Source organism: Berghia stephanieae, chromosome 3, assembly GCF_034508935.2.
Source record: "Berghia stephanieae isolate SIO BIC M18660-M18661 chromosome 3, UCSD_Bste_1.3, whole genome shotgun sequence".
Classification (NCBI taxonomy): Eukaryota; Metazoa; Mollusca; class Gastropoda; order Nudibranchia; family Aeolidiidae; genus Berghia; species Berghia stephanieae.
The window spans coordinates 75,226,323-75,243,701 of record NC_088362.1 but is presented as its reverse complement, the minus strand read 5'-3'; the positions used below and the strand labels follow the sequence as shown (position 1 = coordinate 75,243,701).

Sequence of the window (17,379 nt, the reverse complement as noted above, 5' to 3'; positions counted from 1 at the left end):
ACATCTTAATGTACATGGCAAAATCGATACCTCGCCGATTATTCTTCTTTGACTTTATAGTAATGTTCAAATCGATGTAAATTTGTCGTGTTTTGAGTTTAGTTATTCTCTCCGACAAATTATAAATGCTCTTTAAACATTGATTACCTGGCAACTCTATGATTATGCCAGATGTTACAATTCTGTTAGTTACATTTTTCCTCTCCCCCCCCCCCTCCCCCCCACCCCCAGATACTCAATGTTTACATTTGAAAGAACGAGGGAGCAAACGATTTTTGCTGACTTCGATGGTAACATTGAAGTTGGAAGGAATAGCTGGATTGCTCAGTCAATTATTGATAATTAAATAAATAAATCTGAACATTTATTCTTTCAAAAAAACCATTGAAAACATTTCTTATTCGATGTCATGTATTTCTACATTGTTTTGTGTTGCTGTAATTTAAAGCGCCAAGAGCCTCATTGTTGAGGATGCCGTGCGCTCTATAAGAGTCTATTATTATTATTATTATTATTATTATTATTATATTATTATTATTATTATTATTATTATTTTTATTATTATTATATATTATGTCTGTCCTATTATTATTCGATACAACAAAAAAAAAAAAACAAAAACAAAACAACACCCCCCCCCCCAAAGGAAGATTGGAATATCCCCGGCGTTAGCCGCAGTGCAGCGCAAATTGAGCTAGGACGAGGTGACTTGCTCAAGGCCACACAGCGCGGTGGTGGGTGATCGAACTCGGTACCTTTCGGGTACGAAGCAAAGACCGTGCCGCTTAGCCACGATGCCCCAGTTGTCTTGGTGTCAATCTCTCAGACATAATTTCAATCGTTTATCAATACTAATACCACTGAAATTGACGAAAACTAAATAATGTCTTCAATTCGGTATATTCACGATTTATGCTGATTTATATATATATAATATATATATATATATATATATATATATATATATATATATATATATAATATATATATATTTACACCACCTGATGCCCCTTGGAAAAGGCTCTTTACTCACATTCTCTCACCGTACTCAGGTGTAAAATGAGTACCTGGCCGTTAACAACGTTGTCTTTGTCCGAAAAATTGTAATATCGCCTAACTGGCGTCATGTCCCGTCCTGCATGTTAAATGTTGCTGTTGACCTGGGACCAGCGCTTTGAGCACATTTAGTGGATTGTGCGCTATATAAAGCTCAATATGATTAGCTATATTATCCATGGACCGCGGGCCGTATCCCAACTTATCATCCTTCTCTTTTAGTGATTTCCATTTTCTAACAAAATCAACTTTCTTCTCTTTTTTAAAAAAGAAACAGAAAACCCTCAAAAACTTATCATCAAAATATCTCTCAAATTATCAACAAACAAAAAAACCCAAAAAACTGCCAAGACTTCAAAGAGGTCTGGGATTTTAGAACTTTTTTTGAAGACAAGTTTGAGCCAAAATGTGAAATAAAAAAAATCATTTTGCCAGAGCATGGTAGAGATGGCGTGTGCTAACTTTATAATATAGGATCGTAATTCAGTCAGCTGATTTTAACGAAAGACGATATGAAATCGTATTCAAAACGTCACGTGACTGTTCTCATCCATCATCGCTAAGACCCCAAATCAAAATCGCAAGGGTTACTGTCCGCAATTTTAATATAACGGGAAAACCCGATATTCATTGAAGATTGATTGTGCCAAGAAACACGATTCCTGGTCGGTGTCACTTTGTCCAAAACATTGTTTGTGTTTTAAAAATCCAAAAAAAAAATTGTCAACACCTTTCATGTTTGCAGGAAAACGTAAGGATAGGGTCAGCGGGGCTCAGCGATACGGTCTTCGCTGCGTACCCGAAAGAAACCGATTTCGATCACCCGCCGACTGCGCTGTGTGAGTGACCTTGAGCAAGTCACCTCGCCCTAGCTCATCCACGTTGAATATCATCAAAATACGTAATTTAAATCATGCAAAAATACATAATTTAAATCATGCAAAAATACATAATTTAAATCATGCAAAAATACGTAATTTAAATCATGCGTTTCAATGAATCGTAAAATAGCCAGGTTGAATATCGTTGAAATGCGTAGTTTAATTGAGGTGTGTTGATTTATCTACAATAGACATGTTGAATTCCGCCAAAAGCATGAACTATTCGTGTAAATTAATCTTTAAATAGCCGCGTGAATTTTCGTCAAAATGCATAATTTAAATGTTGCATGCTAATTAATCTTGACATAGCCACGTTGAATTTGGTCAAAATGCGTAATTTAAATTATACGGTCTTAATTAATCTCTAAATAGTCGTGTTGAATATCGTCAACCGAGGTTACTTAGGCCACTTCCTGGTAGTGCGGGGCGTCCTTGGCAAGCTTAAGGACCACGGTCCGACGGTCCTTGGGAAATGAAGACCGCAAGGACCGGTCTTAGGACCGGTCCTTTTCGACATTGAACATTCCTGAGAGACTGTTGGAAATTCGAACCGTTTGACCTTTGAGACCGTGGGATCGTTCATTCTTGAACCGTTAAAGACCGCTACACGATGAAAACCGTGGTCTACAGGAGTAAAACACACGGAGTAGTCACACTCATTTCAAATTGTAACCTAATTAGAGAAGAGGGGTGATGCCTTCTTTATTTGCTCACCGTACTTCATTGTTACTTCGATAATTTAATAAAATTTGAAATTTATCCCCATTAACGGAGATAATGGCATCGCCCAAGGCGTTGATCGAGTTGTTCGTGGCGTTGATACACACACGCAACTCCTACCCCCCCCCCTCCCCCCCACCCCCCCACACACACATTAGAGGGCAGCGAGCATTGAAGAGTAAGAGAGAGACGTGAAGTTATAATAAGAGGGGGTGGATGAGGTAATAAGAGGGGTCGATGGTGACTTTTCGCCAGATCTAACAAACTCAGCTACCCATTCATTGCTGAGTAGACAGGGATTTAGAAAAAACTCGACTGCACCCGGGATCGATCTCTGGCCCTTTGCGTATAAAGAGAGTGCTCTATCAACTGAGCTATCGGGGTCCCCAAATATTCTATTGGACTTTTTTAAAATTCAGACGTTATAACTGGTTTTTTTTTGGAAGGAAGAAACTAATGAAACTCATATTATTTGATTAGTAAAAACACCAAACGAAATTTTAATATAATTGTATTATTTTAAATGACAACACTGCGATAGAAAGGAGTGGTGACAAGAGACGGACAAAAGAAAACAAAGAATCGGATTTGCTACTTGCTAGGTTCGACAAACACACACACACACACACACACATACACACACACACAAACACACACATCTTTAGTAGTCACATACATTTCAAACAATAACCCATTAGAGAAGAGGGTCATGCCTTCACCATAGATCATTGTCATTGCGATCATTATGGTGTAGTAAATTTTGAAATTTACCCCGTATAATGGAATCGTCCAAGGCGTGCGCCTCCTGTTCCCCCCATCTCACACACGAAAGGGCGGTTTGCGGAGTGAAGGTTGGTGGTCGTCTGCCTGTATGATCGTCTGTGTCGTTTAGTGTATGGCAAAGGGGGGTGGGTGCGATTAATTAAGTGGGATGGGTGGTGATTGGTGGAAGATAGGCAACCGAAGGCAACGAATCGCTGGGGAAGTAGTAGGCTATGGCGCGAGACCGAAGGTGATCGCGGTCTTCAGCGCGGCACTAGTTGAAAGGTGATAAGAAGTGAGGACCGCCGCCGGTCTTCACTATGGGACCGATCCCCGGTTCACAGCTAAAAGACCGTGGGACCGGTCCAAAAGACCGGTCCTCAGCGCGGCACTACTTCCTGGAATAAAAAAGATTGCTTTTTAAAAAGTTAAATTCATGAGTGCTGATTAGATCTATTGGATTTTAATTATTTAAAACATAAAAGCTACATGTAATTTATCTTTAAAAAAAAGTAATTTTGTTTTCAGTAAGTGGCCTAAGTTACCCCGGGTGGCCTAAGTAGCCTAAGTAGGTAGACGGTAATTTAAATTATTCGTGTAAATTAATTTTTAAATAGCCACGTTAAATATAGTCAAAATGCATAATTTGAATTATTCGTGTAAATTAATCTTTAAATAACCACGGCGAATATAGTCAAAATGCAATATTAAAAATTTGCATAATGTTTATCAATCTCCACATAGCCACGTTGACTTGGGCCAAAATGTGTAATTTAATATAATATGCGTGTAATTGTTCTCTATAGGGAATGAGATTAGCGGAAGAGTAGCGTCCCTTGATTGGCGTCACCGGCGGAAAAGTTATTAGAGAGAGAACGTCATGTTGGTTGTGCGCATGCGTCTCTCGTCCGTGCTTCCGGTGAAAGCGGCTTGAGACTGTTCACCAAAAGCGAGGACGAGAGAGACGCATGCGCAAAACCAAATTGACATGATCTATGTAAGGTGAGGTCCAATCAAGGGACGCTACTCTTCCGCTAATCTCATTCCCTAATATTCACGATGAATATCGTCAAAATGTATAATGTATCTAATAGTCGCGTTGAAATGCGTGATTTCCATATGTGTCACTTGATATTTTGAATAAAGAGTCTAAGTCTCTGATGCTTGACGGGGTATGCATGCACCTAATGACTGTTGTGTTATCAATCCTACACACCTGTCAATGCTTTACAAATCTTACAATGGGAAAGGTCAATTCCTCATAATTGTATAACCATTGACTCTGGGATTCGGGTTTACAGTAAATTTCATACAAGAGATGAAGTGAGCAGGAAAGTGCCAGAAGACAATAGAGAATAAAATTATTTTTTTTTCGCGGCGGTGATGGGGGGGGGGGGGGGGGGGGGGGGTTTGAACCCGTGACCTTACTGGTACGACAACTCCGCCTGGCTGATGAGAGCGTGACTCTACCGTATGAACTATCCACGATAGTGCTTTGAGCACGTTTAGTGAACATTGCTCTATATAAATGCTCAAGATTTTTTTTCTTTTCGAAAGCGTCAATTTAAATCACAAGTACAAATGATGTGAACGTTTTATGTTTCCCCTTTGGTTATCAACTCCGTTGTCTTATCCAGATGGTAGCACGGCTCAGCGGTACGGTCTTTGCTTCGTACCCGAAAGGTACCCAATTCGATCACCCGCCGCCGTTGTGCGTGCTATGTGGCCTTGAGCAAGCCACCACCGCGCCCTAGCTCAATTTGCGGCGCTGTACTGGGGCTGACGCCTGGGTTATTCCAGTCTTCCCTTGAAATAGACCCTAGAGACAAAATTTCTCCTATGGCATGAATAAAGGGAATTTTATTATTTTTATTACATTCGTTTAAATGCGTGGCCTTCATTTTGTTTTGTTGACAATGGGGACACCCGAACCATCACGTGAATTACATATTGTACTTGTTGATTAAATTGAATTGCAAGCGCCGTAAAACCTTTAAAAACAAGCAAAACAAATTGAAACTTCTTTTCCTCTTTTCATCGTGAATACTTTTTCATCGACTATTGATTGAAATGACCCTGAGCTTGTCAAAAAATGGCAGACTTGAGAATTCTTTTGAATTCTCAAACTTTAGACTGTGACATGTCTAGGGTTTTAACGGATCGATATTTGAAATAAAGGTTTTCAATACAAAATGGAAAGAACCCAAAACAAAAACAAAACAATAACAAGAAACAAAACAAAAACAAAACAACTAACAAACAAAAACAAAACAAAACAAAACGAGGCAAACAAACAAAGAAAACAAGACAAGAGAAGCGCATTTTGTCACAATTACTGGCTGTGCTCTCCGAGCGAAAGCTGTAAAGTTTTGAATATAATTAGATTGAGAAAAAAAAGTTAGATTTGAAAGGAATTTTGACTTGCCACGAACGGGTTAATTTCATGACAAAAGCAGCATCAAAATTATCATTAGTGTTCTGAATGAACCTTTCAAAATATCTGAATGTAAAAACGATCTCATCAAAATATGTGATGATTATCAAATGGCAAGAATTAAATCATATCAGTGGATCTATTACGATTTAAAAAAAGAGATATATTTTCATTTTATAAAAACTACATCATGAGATTTTTGCCCGATTATACCCGGGTAATGCATTAAATTTTCAAAAAAAAAAAAATTACATTATGATTTTCCAAATTTTAAAATAAAAATTCTTAATCTATTAAAAATGAAGAAAAAAAAAAGATTATATTAAATATAGCTTAGCCATTTAGGTGCCTTTTTGCTGTATACTAATTGAACTTCAATTAAGTGTAAGATTTGAGACTTTAAATTAAAATTCTTTGGCCAAAATGAAAAAAACAACATGTTTTTGGGTCAGAATAAGGCGGTTTTGTCAGATTTAAGTAATTCTCAAATACGGATAAGGTACTCTAGAAATTCCCGGTCTATCGCAACAACGACAAAAAAATTACACCATTTAACACTTCTGTCATTGTGCAATGAAGTCATGGATCGCATTATTTTTTATTTTATTTATGCGGGTATGTGGTCTAGTGGTTTGGTACTCGCCTTTGGATCGGAAGGTCCAGGGTTCGAGTCCCGCTCTGAGCGGCGCATAGTTGAGTCCTAAATAACGCTCTTTACTCACATTCTTTCACCGTACCCAGGTGTAAAATGAGTACCTGGCCATTTTCTCTGTCGGAAAAAAATATTGTATTATCGTCTAATAGGCGTCATGTTTCGTCCAACATGTTAAGTGTTGCTAATGGCTAGGAACCACTTGTGAAGCGCTTTGAGCACATTAAGTGGGTATTACTCTATATAAATGCTCAAATATTTTTTAAATTATAGAAATATAGCGTCAAAACAATTACATGAACGATATAAACAATTTACCAAATGTTCAGCTTTAAAATAATCATAGATATCTTAATTTCTTAATTCTCATTTTAGATCAAAGAAGTGCGTTTTAAACTACTCATAAGATTCATCTATATGCAAATAGTTTTGTTGTTGTTGTTGGTGATGGTGTTGATGATGATAATGATGATGATGATGATGATGATGATGATGATGATGATGATAACGATGACTTGTTTAATTCAATCATTGCATCAAATATAAAATGCAGCAGTTATTTTTTCCCTACCAGAAGAGTTGTACAAAAGCGGGAAGAGCTTTACGTTCATGGCGTGAAATTAAAATGTGATATCAGATAACATTCATAAAACACATCAGAAGACCTTTTCAATCGTAACAGATAGTCGCTTTGTCAAGTTACTTCATTTTATACCTAAACGTGTCACGCAATATTATGTTTCCTGTATTTAGATGTAAACATTTTGTGAAGACGTTCCACAGAAGTGCAGGAGTGTTCCATTTGATTATATCTCTTTGTCCAATATGATTGTTCTCTGATGTAAAGAGTTATATTGTTAGTCCTCGTGTTACAACTGAGCATTGTGAGAATATCTATGGAACCCCCCCCCCCCCCCCACCTTTTCCGAGTACTTCACTTCCCGCCTCCCAAATTAGGGCTCGAACCCAGATCCATTAGTCAAAAGCTGACTTGTAGTAGTAGTAGTAGTAGTAGTAGTAGTAGTAGTAGTAGTAGTCGTAGTTTGTAGTAGAAGTAGTTAGTAATAGCGGTGGTAGTGGTAGTAGTAGTGGTGGTGGTAGTGCTAGTGTGGTAGTAATAGTGGTAGTGGTGTAACAGGAGAGGCTCTTCAGAAGAAAAGTCTTGTATGTGGTATAGAAATATAACAATCAGCTTTTAACTCATGGGTACTGGGTTCGGGTCTCACTGTGGGCGGCGGGAAGTGAAGTACTTGGAAAAGTGGGGTTTTTTTCCCCGTACTCACATTTTCTCACAATACCCAGTTGTAACACAAGTATTGACCGACGACAGGCGCCATGTCTCATTTTACATCTTTACTGCTATTGGCTTGGGACCCCCTGAGAAGCACTTGAGTACATTTAGTGGCTATAATTTGCTTTATATAAAAGTTCACATTTTTCTCTGTTGAGGTTGATGTCTCCAGTCTCCATACTGTGTATAATTAGATAACTACCAAAGCACTGCAACGAAATACCATTGCCGATTTCTTGAGGCTATTTGTGGCAATCGATTTCTGAGCAGAAAATACTCTGATATTTACGTCTTAACACCGGATAAGATTTATCTACTCAATAGGATGAGACAACCGTGTTTCCCCCCAAGTCAACAGTATTTATAGTAATTGTTTGTTGCCATAAGTCGCTGTTGTTAAGTAATGAATTAGTCCAAAGTTATCCAGGTACCTACCTGTATCTAGAAACAGTCTGTGTGTTTCAGAAATAGATGAAATGTTATTATTTCACAGAGACATAGTTTGTTCAATGTCGCTTGTTTAAGTGCAGATGTTTCTTATTTGTTTTTATGTCGACTGCTTAAGTACAAAAAGTTTCTATTTTTCTCTCTCTTGCTAAATGCTGTATATTATCAATGAGTGCAGTTTTGTGAGCTAATGTTATATCACTCAGCTTGTGACCTATATAAATTGAAGGTTCATGTCCAGCTCTTGACATACTCTTTAAAAACACATACCTACATATTAAGACATTTGGCCAGAAAACACGTCCTTCAAATAAATATCGATCGATGTAAATTACCCCCATCTTGGCTAAAACACTCAAACCTGGGACGGACATGCAAAATCCCAAGTTTGAGAGTTTATACCAAGTTGACGGTTAATCGATCGAGATTTGAAGGACGAATTTTCTGGCCACACTTTTAAGTTACTTGTTTTTTTCAGAGTATTTCGGATTTCTGCAGGGCACAAAGTGGAAATAGTTCGCTACTCATTTTCTCTCCTTAGTGAAGCGCGAAATGGTCATCTTACCAATAAACAGCGATGTCTGTTATGTCATCACGTTTATGGTCATCGTGCTGCTGTTTGCCATTGAAGGGTATTGAAGGATCACTAAATTACATATGCATACATGATTATGAAATATCACAATATGGAGCGAGGTGACTGGATAAAGCAATGCGCATCTCGCTTTTTCCCCGTTGAGCAAGAAACCCGTCCCCAATTACAACGCCAGAGTTATCTTGTTCTTTGTGTTGTAGACAATCTTTATCTCTCCCCCCCCCCCAATAAAAAAGCAAATTTACCATTGGGATGAATAAAATTAGATCCATTTACTTATTTAGAAGTTGTCAATATGCCAGACCTTTTTCTAACCTAATCTTGTTTTAATTTCAGATTTGAACAGTCGTTGTTTTGGAAAACGAAATTATGTGAGCATAGAATTGCCATGGGATCTTAACACTCGTAACGCCAACCATTTCCTTCAAGAATCCATATCATCCTAGTGCTCCACACCGTCATCATGGGCGGCACACTGCATCAACAGACATAATCTATTCAGAATTTACAGCTTTATCTGTCACCATTCCAATCGTTGATTTACTTTTTAAGGATTTTAATAGCAATTCCTAATGTGATGTAATGTGAAAACACCGAAAACATCTTTTGGAAGTGTCGTATTGTTATTATTATTTCGGTTTTATTTTATTGGAGAATGGGAAACACCCGACTCATTTACTGCAAGAGACGTTAAAAGGAACATAGTTTTGCCATGCCCCTTATCCCTCGGGTAGTGCCGTGAACCGCTCCATGTGATGTGTGGCGAATGTACCTACAGGCCACCTGCCCGCCACAGCCGCTACCACCACCACCTCAGCGCTACCATCGCCACCACCCTCGCCGTCCTAGCCAGCTTGTCCATGCTGTTTTGCTGTAGTGCAGGTAAGATTGGAAAAAAAAATCATTATAAATCTTTAGGCCAAACCGCTTAAATGGAGACTAAATTTCATTCAACTTAAAATCTCTTTTTTTGTTTGTTTATGTCTGCAAAGTTAACCATTTTATCAAGTTTAAACGAGCCGCAACCCAAGTCAAGTCTCTTTATGTAAACTCATCTCGTCATTGTTGATGATATCGATTGTATGGATTATTACGGTGGTGATCTACTGTTGTTGTTGGTGATGATGATGATGATGATGATGATGATGATGATGATGATGATGATGATGGTGATGATGGTGATGATGGTGATGATGATGATGATGATGATGGATGATGTGATGATGATGATGATGATGATGATGATGATGATGGTGATGATGATGATGATGATGATGATGAGTGTGATGATGATGATGATGATGATGATGATGATGGTGATGATGGTGATGATGGTGATGATGATGATGATGATGATGATGATGATGATGATGATGATGATGATGATGATGATGATGATGATGATGCTGATGATGGGTGGGGTTCCTATAGTTGGCAGGAGGCCACTTGCTGTGTCTTCTTTCCCCCTATATCCATTTTCCGTGTTACTTTCTGTGTTTGTCTTGGAATGAGATTATTTGTTTTTGTCCTTTCCCTTTTCCGAGTCCTTGGCTTGGAGCAAAACAGCCAAATGCATAGTTATAGTTTTGGGAGATAATATTTTCTTCCTTGTAAATCATCTCTCTGTTATATATTGTTAGTTATGCTTTCTGTTTTGGACATGTTTCAATGTAAGCATTTGAGTGTATTCCTCTTAGTTGGGTCTGGATGAGACTTTTAGGTGATGTCAAACTAAGTACACTGATGGTCAGCTCTTGGAATCTACATATGCTCCCTATTTGAACCAGTCCCCTTTTATCTTACTATTCCTTGGTACCTTTACTTGTAATTCTATTTTTTTTTACTATCCCATTTTCTTCCTTTTTAATGGCGCTGAAATGACCTTATTTTGTCGGAAGCGCGTTCAACCCCTCAAAACAAAACAAAAAACAAAAAAAAAACAAAACAAAAAAAAAAACCCAACAAAAAACCAACAAACCCCCCCCCCCCAAAACAACCAAAAAAGAAAACAAAAAACAAAACAAAAACAAACAAACCAATGATGATGTTGTTGTTGATGATGATGGCGATGATGATGATGATGATGATGATGATGCCATCGACGACGACAACAAATATATCCATGTTCTTGATAATAACACACTTATACTGACAGTTGCAAAATGCCATTATGGGATCTCTCTTCTGTGTTAGGCACTCCAAGACGTGATAGAAGCAGATATATATACACACTGTAACTTGATGCTAAACCAACCAGTTAACTGCCTTACTCTGAAAATGAACGTATTAAAAATTTGACCAGAAAACTCGACTTTCAAATATATGATAGATTTAAAAGACACTGATCTTGGACTTCGCAGGGTCCCATTGTGGATTCCATTCTCCCTGACGGATATTCCATTTTTCCATTATCTCATAAATTGGATGTTAAATTCTGGCCAGAAAGTCTTACTATCGATGGATTAAATTTTTCCTTTAACTCGTCTACATGTTTCAAACCTGAGTTCCGGGTTTGAGACATTTTGGAAAGTTGTAGATTATATTGGTCAATGGATATTTGAAGTAAACGTGTTTCAAAATGAAATATATAATTTGTTTTGTCAACAGAGCATTTTTGGAGGTGTTAAAATGAATGCAAAGCACGACCATGGAGGCATTATTAAAGTCTTTTGGTATTCTTACGCAGTATTGGATTACTATACCGCGTGTATCTATGGTATCCTTGTGCAGTTAGTTGGGTTCCTATACCTCCTGTGCAATTGAGTTCCTATACTGCCCGTTTTCGGGGTTTTCTTATGCAGCGGTGAGTTTTAATACCGCCTGTATTTTATGCATTCTTAAGCAGTGTTGAGTTCCACTACTGCCTGTCTCTTGGGTATCCTTATGCAGTGTTGAGTTCTACTACCACTTATCGAGTGGATTATAACTGGAGGCACTGGTTGACATTTTGTGTAGGATATAGCATTGAAATGTGATATTGATTAACAGCGACAGGTAGGGAGTAAGCAAAGGGGGCCGGAAGGTTGGTAGATAGAGGGAAAAAAGATATATATATATCGAGAGAGAGAGAGAGAGAGAGAGAGAGAGAGAGAGAGAGAGAGAGAGAGAGGGAGAGAGGGAGAGAGAGGGAGAGAGAGAGAGAGAGAGAGAGAGAGAGAGAGAGAGAGAGAGAGAGAGAGAGAAAGAATCAATGAATGAATGGCGAGGTGCTCCTCAAACGTAATCTGAAATAATATGTCGAATTCCGAAATATCGTATGAACCTTAACTCACTACAATGAGCTATTATTGTACCAAATTCTTATCAAAAATCCCGATAACGCGCTGATAATAAAAATAGCTCGAAAAGTGACATAGAATACAGTTCATAATCCGTTTTCCAGTAAGATATAAAACACATTTCATCAAAACAAGAACTAGCTCTCTTTGTGACGAGAAAAAGATATTAAGCGAAATTTTATGAGGAAGACGAGATGATAAGTTCATAAACTTTGGCATTTCCGTCATCAATCTTGGCTTGTCTTGAATTATAGAATAAAAATAGTTAACTCCCTTGGAAACCATTGATATGAACAGGATATATTTTTTATAAATAATCCTACTATTTAACTTTTACCTTTTTTTTTTTTAAATCGATTCCTCTTCTGTTTTTAAATAATCTAGTTTACTTTTTCATCTTTGTTATTATTTCGTCTAATTGTTGTTTTTACTTACTCCTCTCACGTCTTCTGCAGTGTATGTTAAGAATAGAATAGACATTACAAGTGGATTTTGTTGGGTTTTTATTTTGCATTTTATATAGTATTTATTAGTCTTCATACGTCATAACCTGGGTTTTCAATCGCGGCTTTGTGATCTTTTGGTATGGCACTCTACCTCAGACTTGGAAGTCCCTGGTTCTATTTCCACTCTTGGTACTCCACAGATGTGTCATTTAGAAAGGCTCTTTGCACTCATTTTCTTCCCATATTCAGGCGTAAAATTGGTACCTGACTGGTAACAGATTTGTCTCTTTTGAGTAAGAATATTAGGTTTAGCCACGCGTTAAGTGTAGCTTTTGTCTAGAGGTTCATTGTAAAGCGCTTTGAGACAGTTTGTAGATATTACGCTACAATATAAAACCCACTTTTTAAAAAAAATATCAGTAAACTTTTCTACTTGTCTGTCGTAAGATGTTGATTGTAAATTAAATGTCGAATTCTCTCTTTAAAAACACAAACACAAACACACACACACACACACACACACACACACACACACACAAACAGACCCCACAGCAAATGAAAAGAAAAAGCAAATAAAAAAGCAGTTAACAAGTTAAGACTAGACGTCTGCTTTTCTGATCGTATAGGTGTTGATTGTACGTTAAATGACGAATTCTCTCTTTAAAAACACACAAAATAAAAAAAATAAAAAATAAATAAAAAATTAAACTCAAAGCAAACAAATGAAAAGAAAAAGCAAATAAAAAAGCAGTTAACAAGTTAAGAGTCGACCGACCGTCTTGTCCACGCCCGGGTGAATACAAATTGGATGGCTGGAAGAAGACGGTAGACAACAAACAAACAAACAAAAAAAACAAAAAAACATAGTAACTTGATTATTAACCAGTTACCTGCCGTACTCTGGATAGGCACGTATTTGAAAATTTGACCAGAAAATTCGTCCTTCAAATATCGATCGATTTAAATGCCCCTCGTCGACCTCGCGAGGTACCAGGTTTGAGAGTTTTTGCCAAGATGAGGGCCCTTTAAATCGATCGATATCAATTTGAAGGACGAGTTTTCTGACCAAATTTTCAAATACGTTTCTTTCCAGAGTGCGGCAGTTAACTGGTTAAGAGACAGATGTTGTTGTTGTTGTTGTGATCGCTCATTGTATTGTAGATCTTCTCAATGATTATGACAAGATAAATACTGAATGGATGAAATGGATACCGATTCTGATGGTCTTTGTCAAAACACTTGGCATGTTGGCCAGAGTACTCCGGAGTTCCAACATCGATGGATTAAAATGGCCCTTGTCAAAAATCCTTACATCTCAGCGTTCTTAAAGAAGTCGGGTTGTTTTTTTTTTAACTTTTGAAACAAGTTTGATAAGTTGGGCTTTGTTTAATTTATTGATATTCGAAAGGAAAGTTTTCTGACCAAAATGAAAAAAAAAATTATATATTTGTCAAAGTGCTTCAGAATATTTCTAATACAGTTTACTCTCAGGCGACGATATGACCTAAAAGTGTAGATATAGCGATGATAAACGCCTTAGAATAAGAAAACGTACCAGCTTAGAGGCACGAGAGTCATTTAGTGGGAGTTCGTATCAGCACAAGAGTCCTTTACCACCATGTAAGTTGAAGGACAATGGCCAGGAATCCTTTGGATTTACATTTCAATACTCTCAGTCTAGTCAAATTGAGTTCCAGCTACCCTTTTACGATTAAGGGCCTTCATTGGTCCTTAAACGAGGGGAGGTGTTAACAAGCATTCCGCGCTAGATTAGAGTTGAACCGGTTGTCACGTTTTCACGACAGTTAAACGCGCTTTCATCAGCTACCCCCCCCCCCCCTCCCCACCCCACTATCTTCCAAGCGTTATATACTTGCTATTCTTCTCATTTTTGTAACCTTATTGATTCGGCTCGCAAAGTGCTGTCAATGCGCATTTGGCAAAAACAAATTCAAAAACAACGAAATAAAAACAAAAAACAAAACCCAAACGTATTTATATCAAATTGCAGTGAATATCGTTTATTTGATATTTGATCATATTGATAATTAGTTCTCATTATGTTATGACTTGCACCGTACCGGTGAATATTCCTCACACAAAAGATGCGTAAGGCGTAAAGTTGTGTATCATATTTTCGATGCTATCTTCGCGATCAAATCTAACACATTAGTGATAATATATCATAAAATATTCCTTTTGTGTCTCTTTACGGGACTTAGAAAGAATTAACAAGAGAGGTGTCTAGGATTTCAATGATAAAAATAACACTCATTGTGTCATTGAAATCACCCATGTAAACACTTTTCAGACAACAAGACAAGTGACCTGATTATTAAACCATAATCCGTTACCTCTATTTCTTCTCAGTTGGTAGAGCACTTCCTTCATACGCAAAGGGACCCAAGATCGATTCGGGGAGATTTTTTTTCTATCCCCCCCCCCCCCAACTCCCCCTGTATACCCAGCAGTAAATGAGTAGCTAGATCTTCCAGTACTTTGCGATAGACCAGCGTCCTATACTTAGGGTAGCAAGCAATTGCTATTGTCTTCGATCATCTCCATGGGTTAAATGGTTTCGAAGGACCACTTTACTTGGGCCTACTACCCTTTTCTCGCCCCCTCCCCCTCTCTCTCTCTCTCTCTCTCTCTCTCTCTCTCTCTCTCTCGGTGTCTCTCTGCGTCTCTCTCCCTCTCTATCACTGTCTCCCTCCCGTTTGTACCAAAGAAAAAGTTTTGTACGTGCTCTGCCCATAGTCTCATCGCAGATGCTTTTAGCTTCATTTTAATTAACCGAATTTTTTATTGTTGTCTTCAAAACGTATTTATTTATGTTCCCCCCTCCTCCACCCTCCACTCCAGGGATAGGCCACGATCAGTCTGGTCGAGATGTGTTGGATCTGTTGCACGGCCTCAACGCCTCTTCCTCCTCCGTCCACAGTTCCTCCTTGGCCGGATTGCGTTATACGACCGGGCCAAACAACCATCGACCCGCCCTGCTGCTTGAAGAAGGTAAAACCCCAAACGTAGAAATGTCAAGTTAATCTTTATTTTCTATGAAGTGTCAATTTTGTTTTTGTTTTGTTTTATTGCTTTTTTTGTTGTTGTTATATTGCTTTATTTTTGGTTTCTGTTTGTTTTGGTGTGTGTGTGTGTGTGTGTGTGTGTGTGTATTTATTTGTGTATGTGTGTGCATCTAGAGAAGAAACAGTATAGTGCAATACTAATTGAACTTAAAGACTTACAGATTTGTGGATCAGCTCATCTAGGGATGAGGGAATCATGAAACCCGTAAGTCATGGATTTATCTGAGCGTTATTTTAAACATCGAAAGAACCTATAACATTTCTTGTTACCCTTTGGATATGACGTTGCTAGTCTATTTTTATAGTTTATTGATCTGTATATGAACTTAAACCCAATTACTTGGAAAGAGACCAAAAAAAAAAAAAAAAGGGGGGGGGGGGGGGGGGGGAAGAACGGACTCATTGCGGATTCGAAGGATCAGGTCCTACATTCGTGTAGTGTTGAGTATTCTACTAGATTTCTTTGAACTATTCGGTATTTTTTAATAATTGATGACTATTCTAGTGTAGTCTTAAAAACGTTTACCTCTGATTATATCCATCGATTAAAATAGTCTCCAAATTGTCAAAATGTCTCAAACCTGAAACTTTCTTTGAAGTCTCCTGATCATAAATTTTGGACCAGTTTGGAGTTATCCCATTTCAGCGATATAAGTAAAAGTTTTCTGGCAAAAAATGAAAATAGCTGGGGTTTTTTTCAGTGCGCGGCAAGTGAAATGCGACTCACCGGCTTTAAAGGTCGTCTTGTGTGACGCTCGCCTTCGGATCGGAAGATCTTGGGTTCGAGCCTCGTTTGCGCAGAGGAATCCTTGGAAAGGGCTCTTTACTCATATTCTCTCACCGTACTCGGGGTATAAATGAGTATCCTACCGTTAACATCGTTGTCTTTGTCCGACCCCCCCCCCCCCCCTCCCCCCCCCCCCCCCCCCCCCAAAAAAAAATAAAAAATAAAAAATAACTAAAAAATAAAATAAAAATAAAAAGAAAACCGAAAAACAAAACAACAACAACAAAAAAAAAGAACAAAAAACAAAACAGAACAGGCGTCATGTCTCGTTCTACATGTTAAGTGTTGCTTTTGGCTAGGGATCGGGACCGCTTGGAAAGCGCTTTGAGCGCGTTTAGTAGATATTGCTCTATATAAAAGCTCCAGTTTTGAGACGATGGGTCACATTTACTTCAAATTCATTTCTCTGAATCTGGTTCACACCGACGAACACCAAATAGAGGCGTTGGGTCACGAATAGATACGTTCTGCCTCGTAAAAATCTTTAGCATATTAATATTGTTAGGTGTCATCTTCTTTCTCTTGTCTTTTTCATTCTCTATTGTACGAGACACCCCTAAAAGTGTCGCAAGCGCTGTAAAACCCTAAAACAAACAAATCAAAAGATACATCCCCGATTCCCTCGTAACCACGGGTATTCATCATATCAATCAGATTTTCTTTGTCAGGTCAGTGATTTGATATAATGACTTAAAACCTAATTATTCACACTCGTTTTATCGGTAAACAATTTGGATGAATGACAAATAGAGCTTTATATCAGTCAGTGAGAGGGAGGGGGTTAGTTAAAAAATAACAAATTATGTGAGATTCAATAAAGAACTAAATATGATATTTAATTTACAATGCGGGCTAAAGTGTTTTTTTAACCGTCAAATGAACGATGGAAGATCATTACTTGGCTCTGCGTTAGACGTAAAGATTTGCTTTGTTTTGTATCATAA

The 17,379-nt window shown here is 37.9% G+C and overlaps 1 protein-coding gene across 1 annotated transcript in view; it reads left to right on the top strand.

The window, feature by feature from the left end:
• LOC144968441 (protein kinase C-binding protein NELL1-like) overlaps positions 1 to 17,379 on the top strand; it is a 234,137-nt gene that overhangs the window by 26,969 nt on the left and 189,789 nt on the right. Inside the window, exons 2-3 of the mRNA XM_078906816.1 lie at positions 9,175 to 9,720; positions 15,425 to 15,574. Coding sequence (XP_078762942.1) covers positions 9,594 to 9,720; positions 15,425 to 15,574 — 277 coding nt within the window. The 5' untranslated portion in view covers positions 9,175 to 9,593. The remainder of the gene's footprint in view (positions 1 to 9,174; positions 9,721 to 15,424; positions 15,575 to 17,379) is intronic.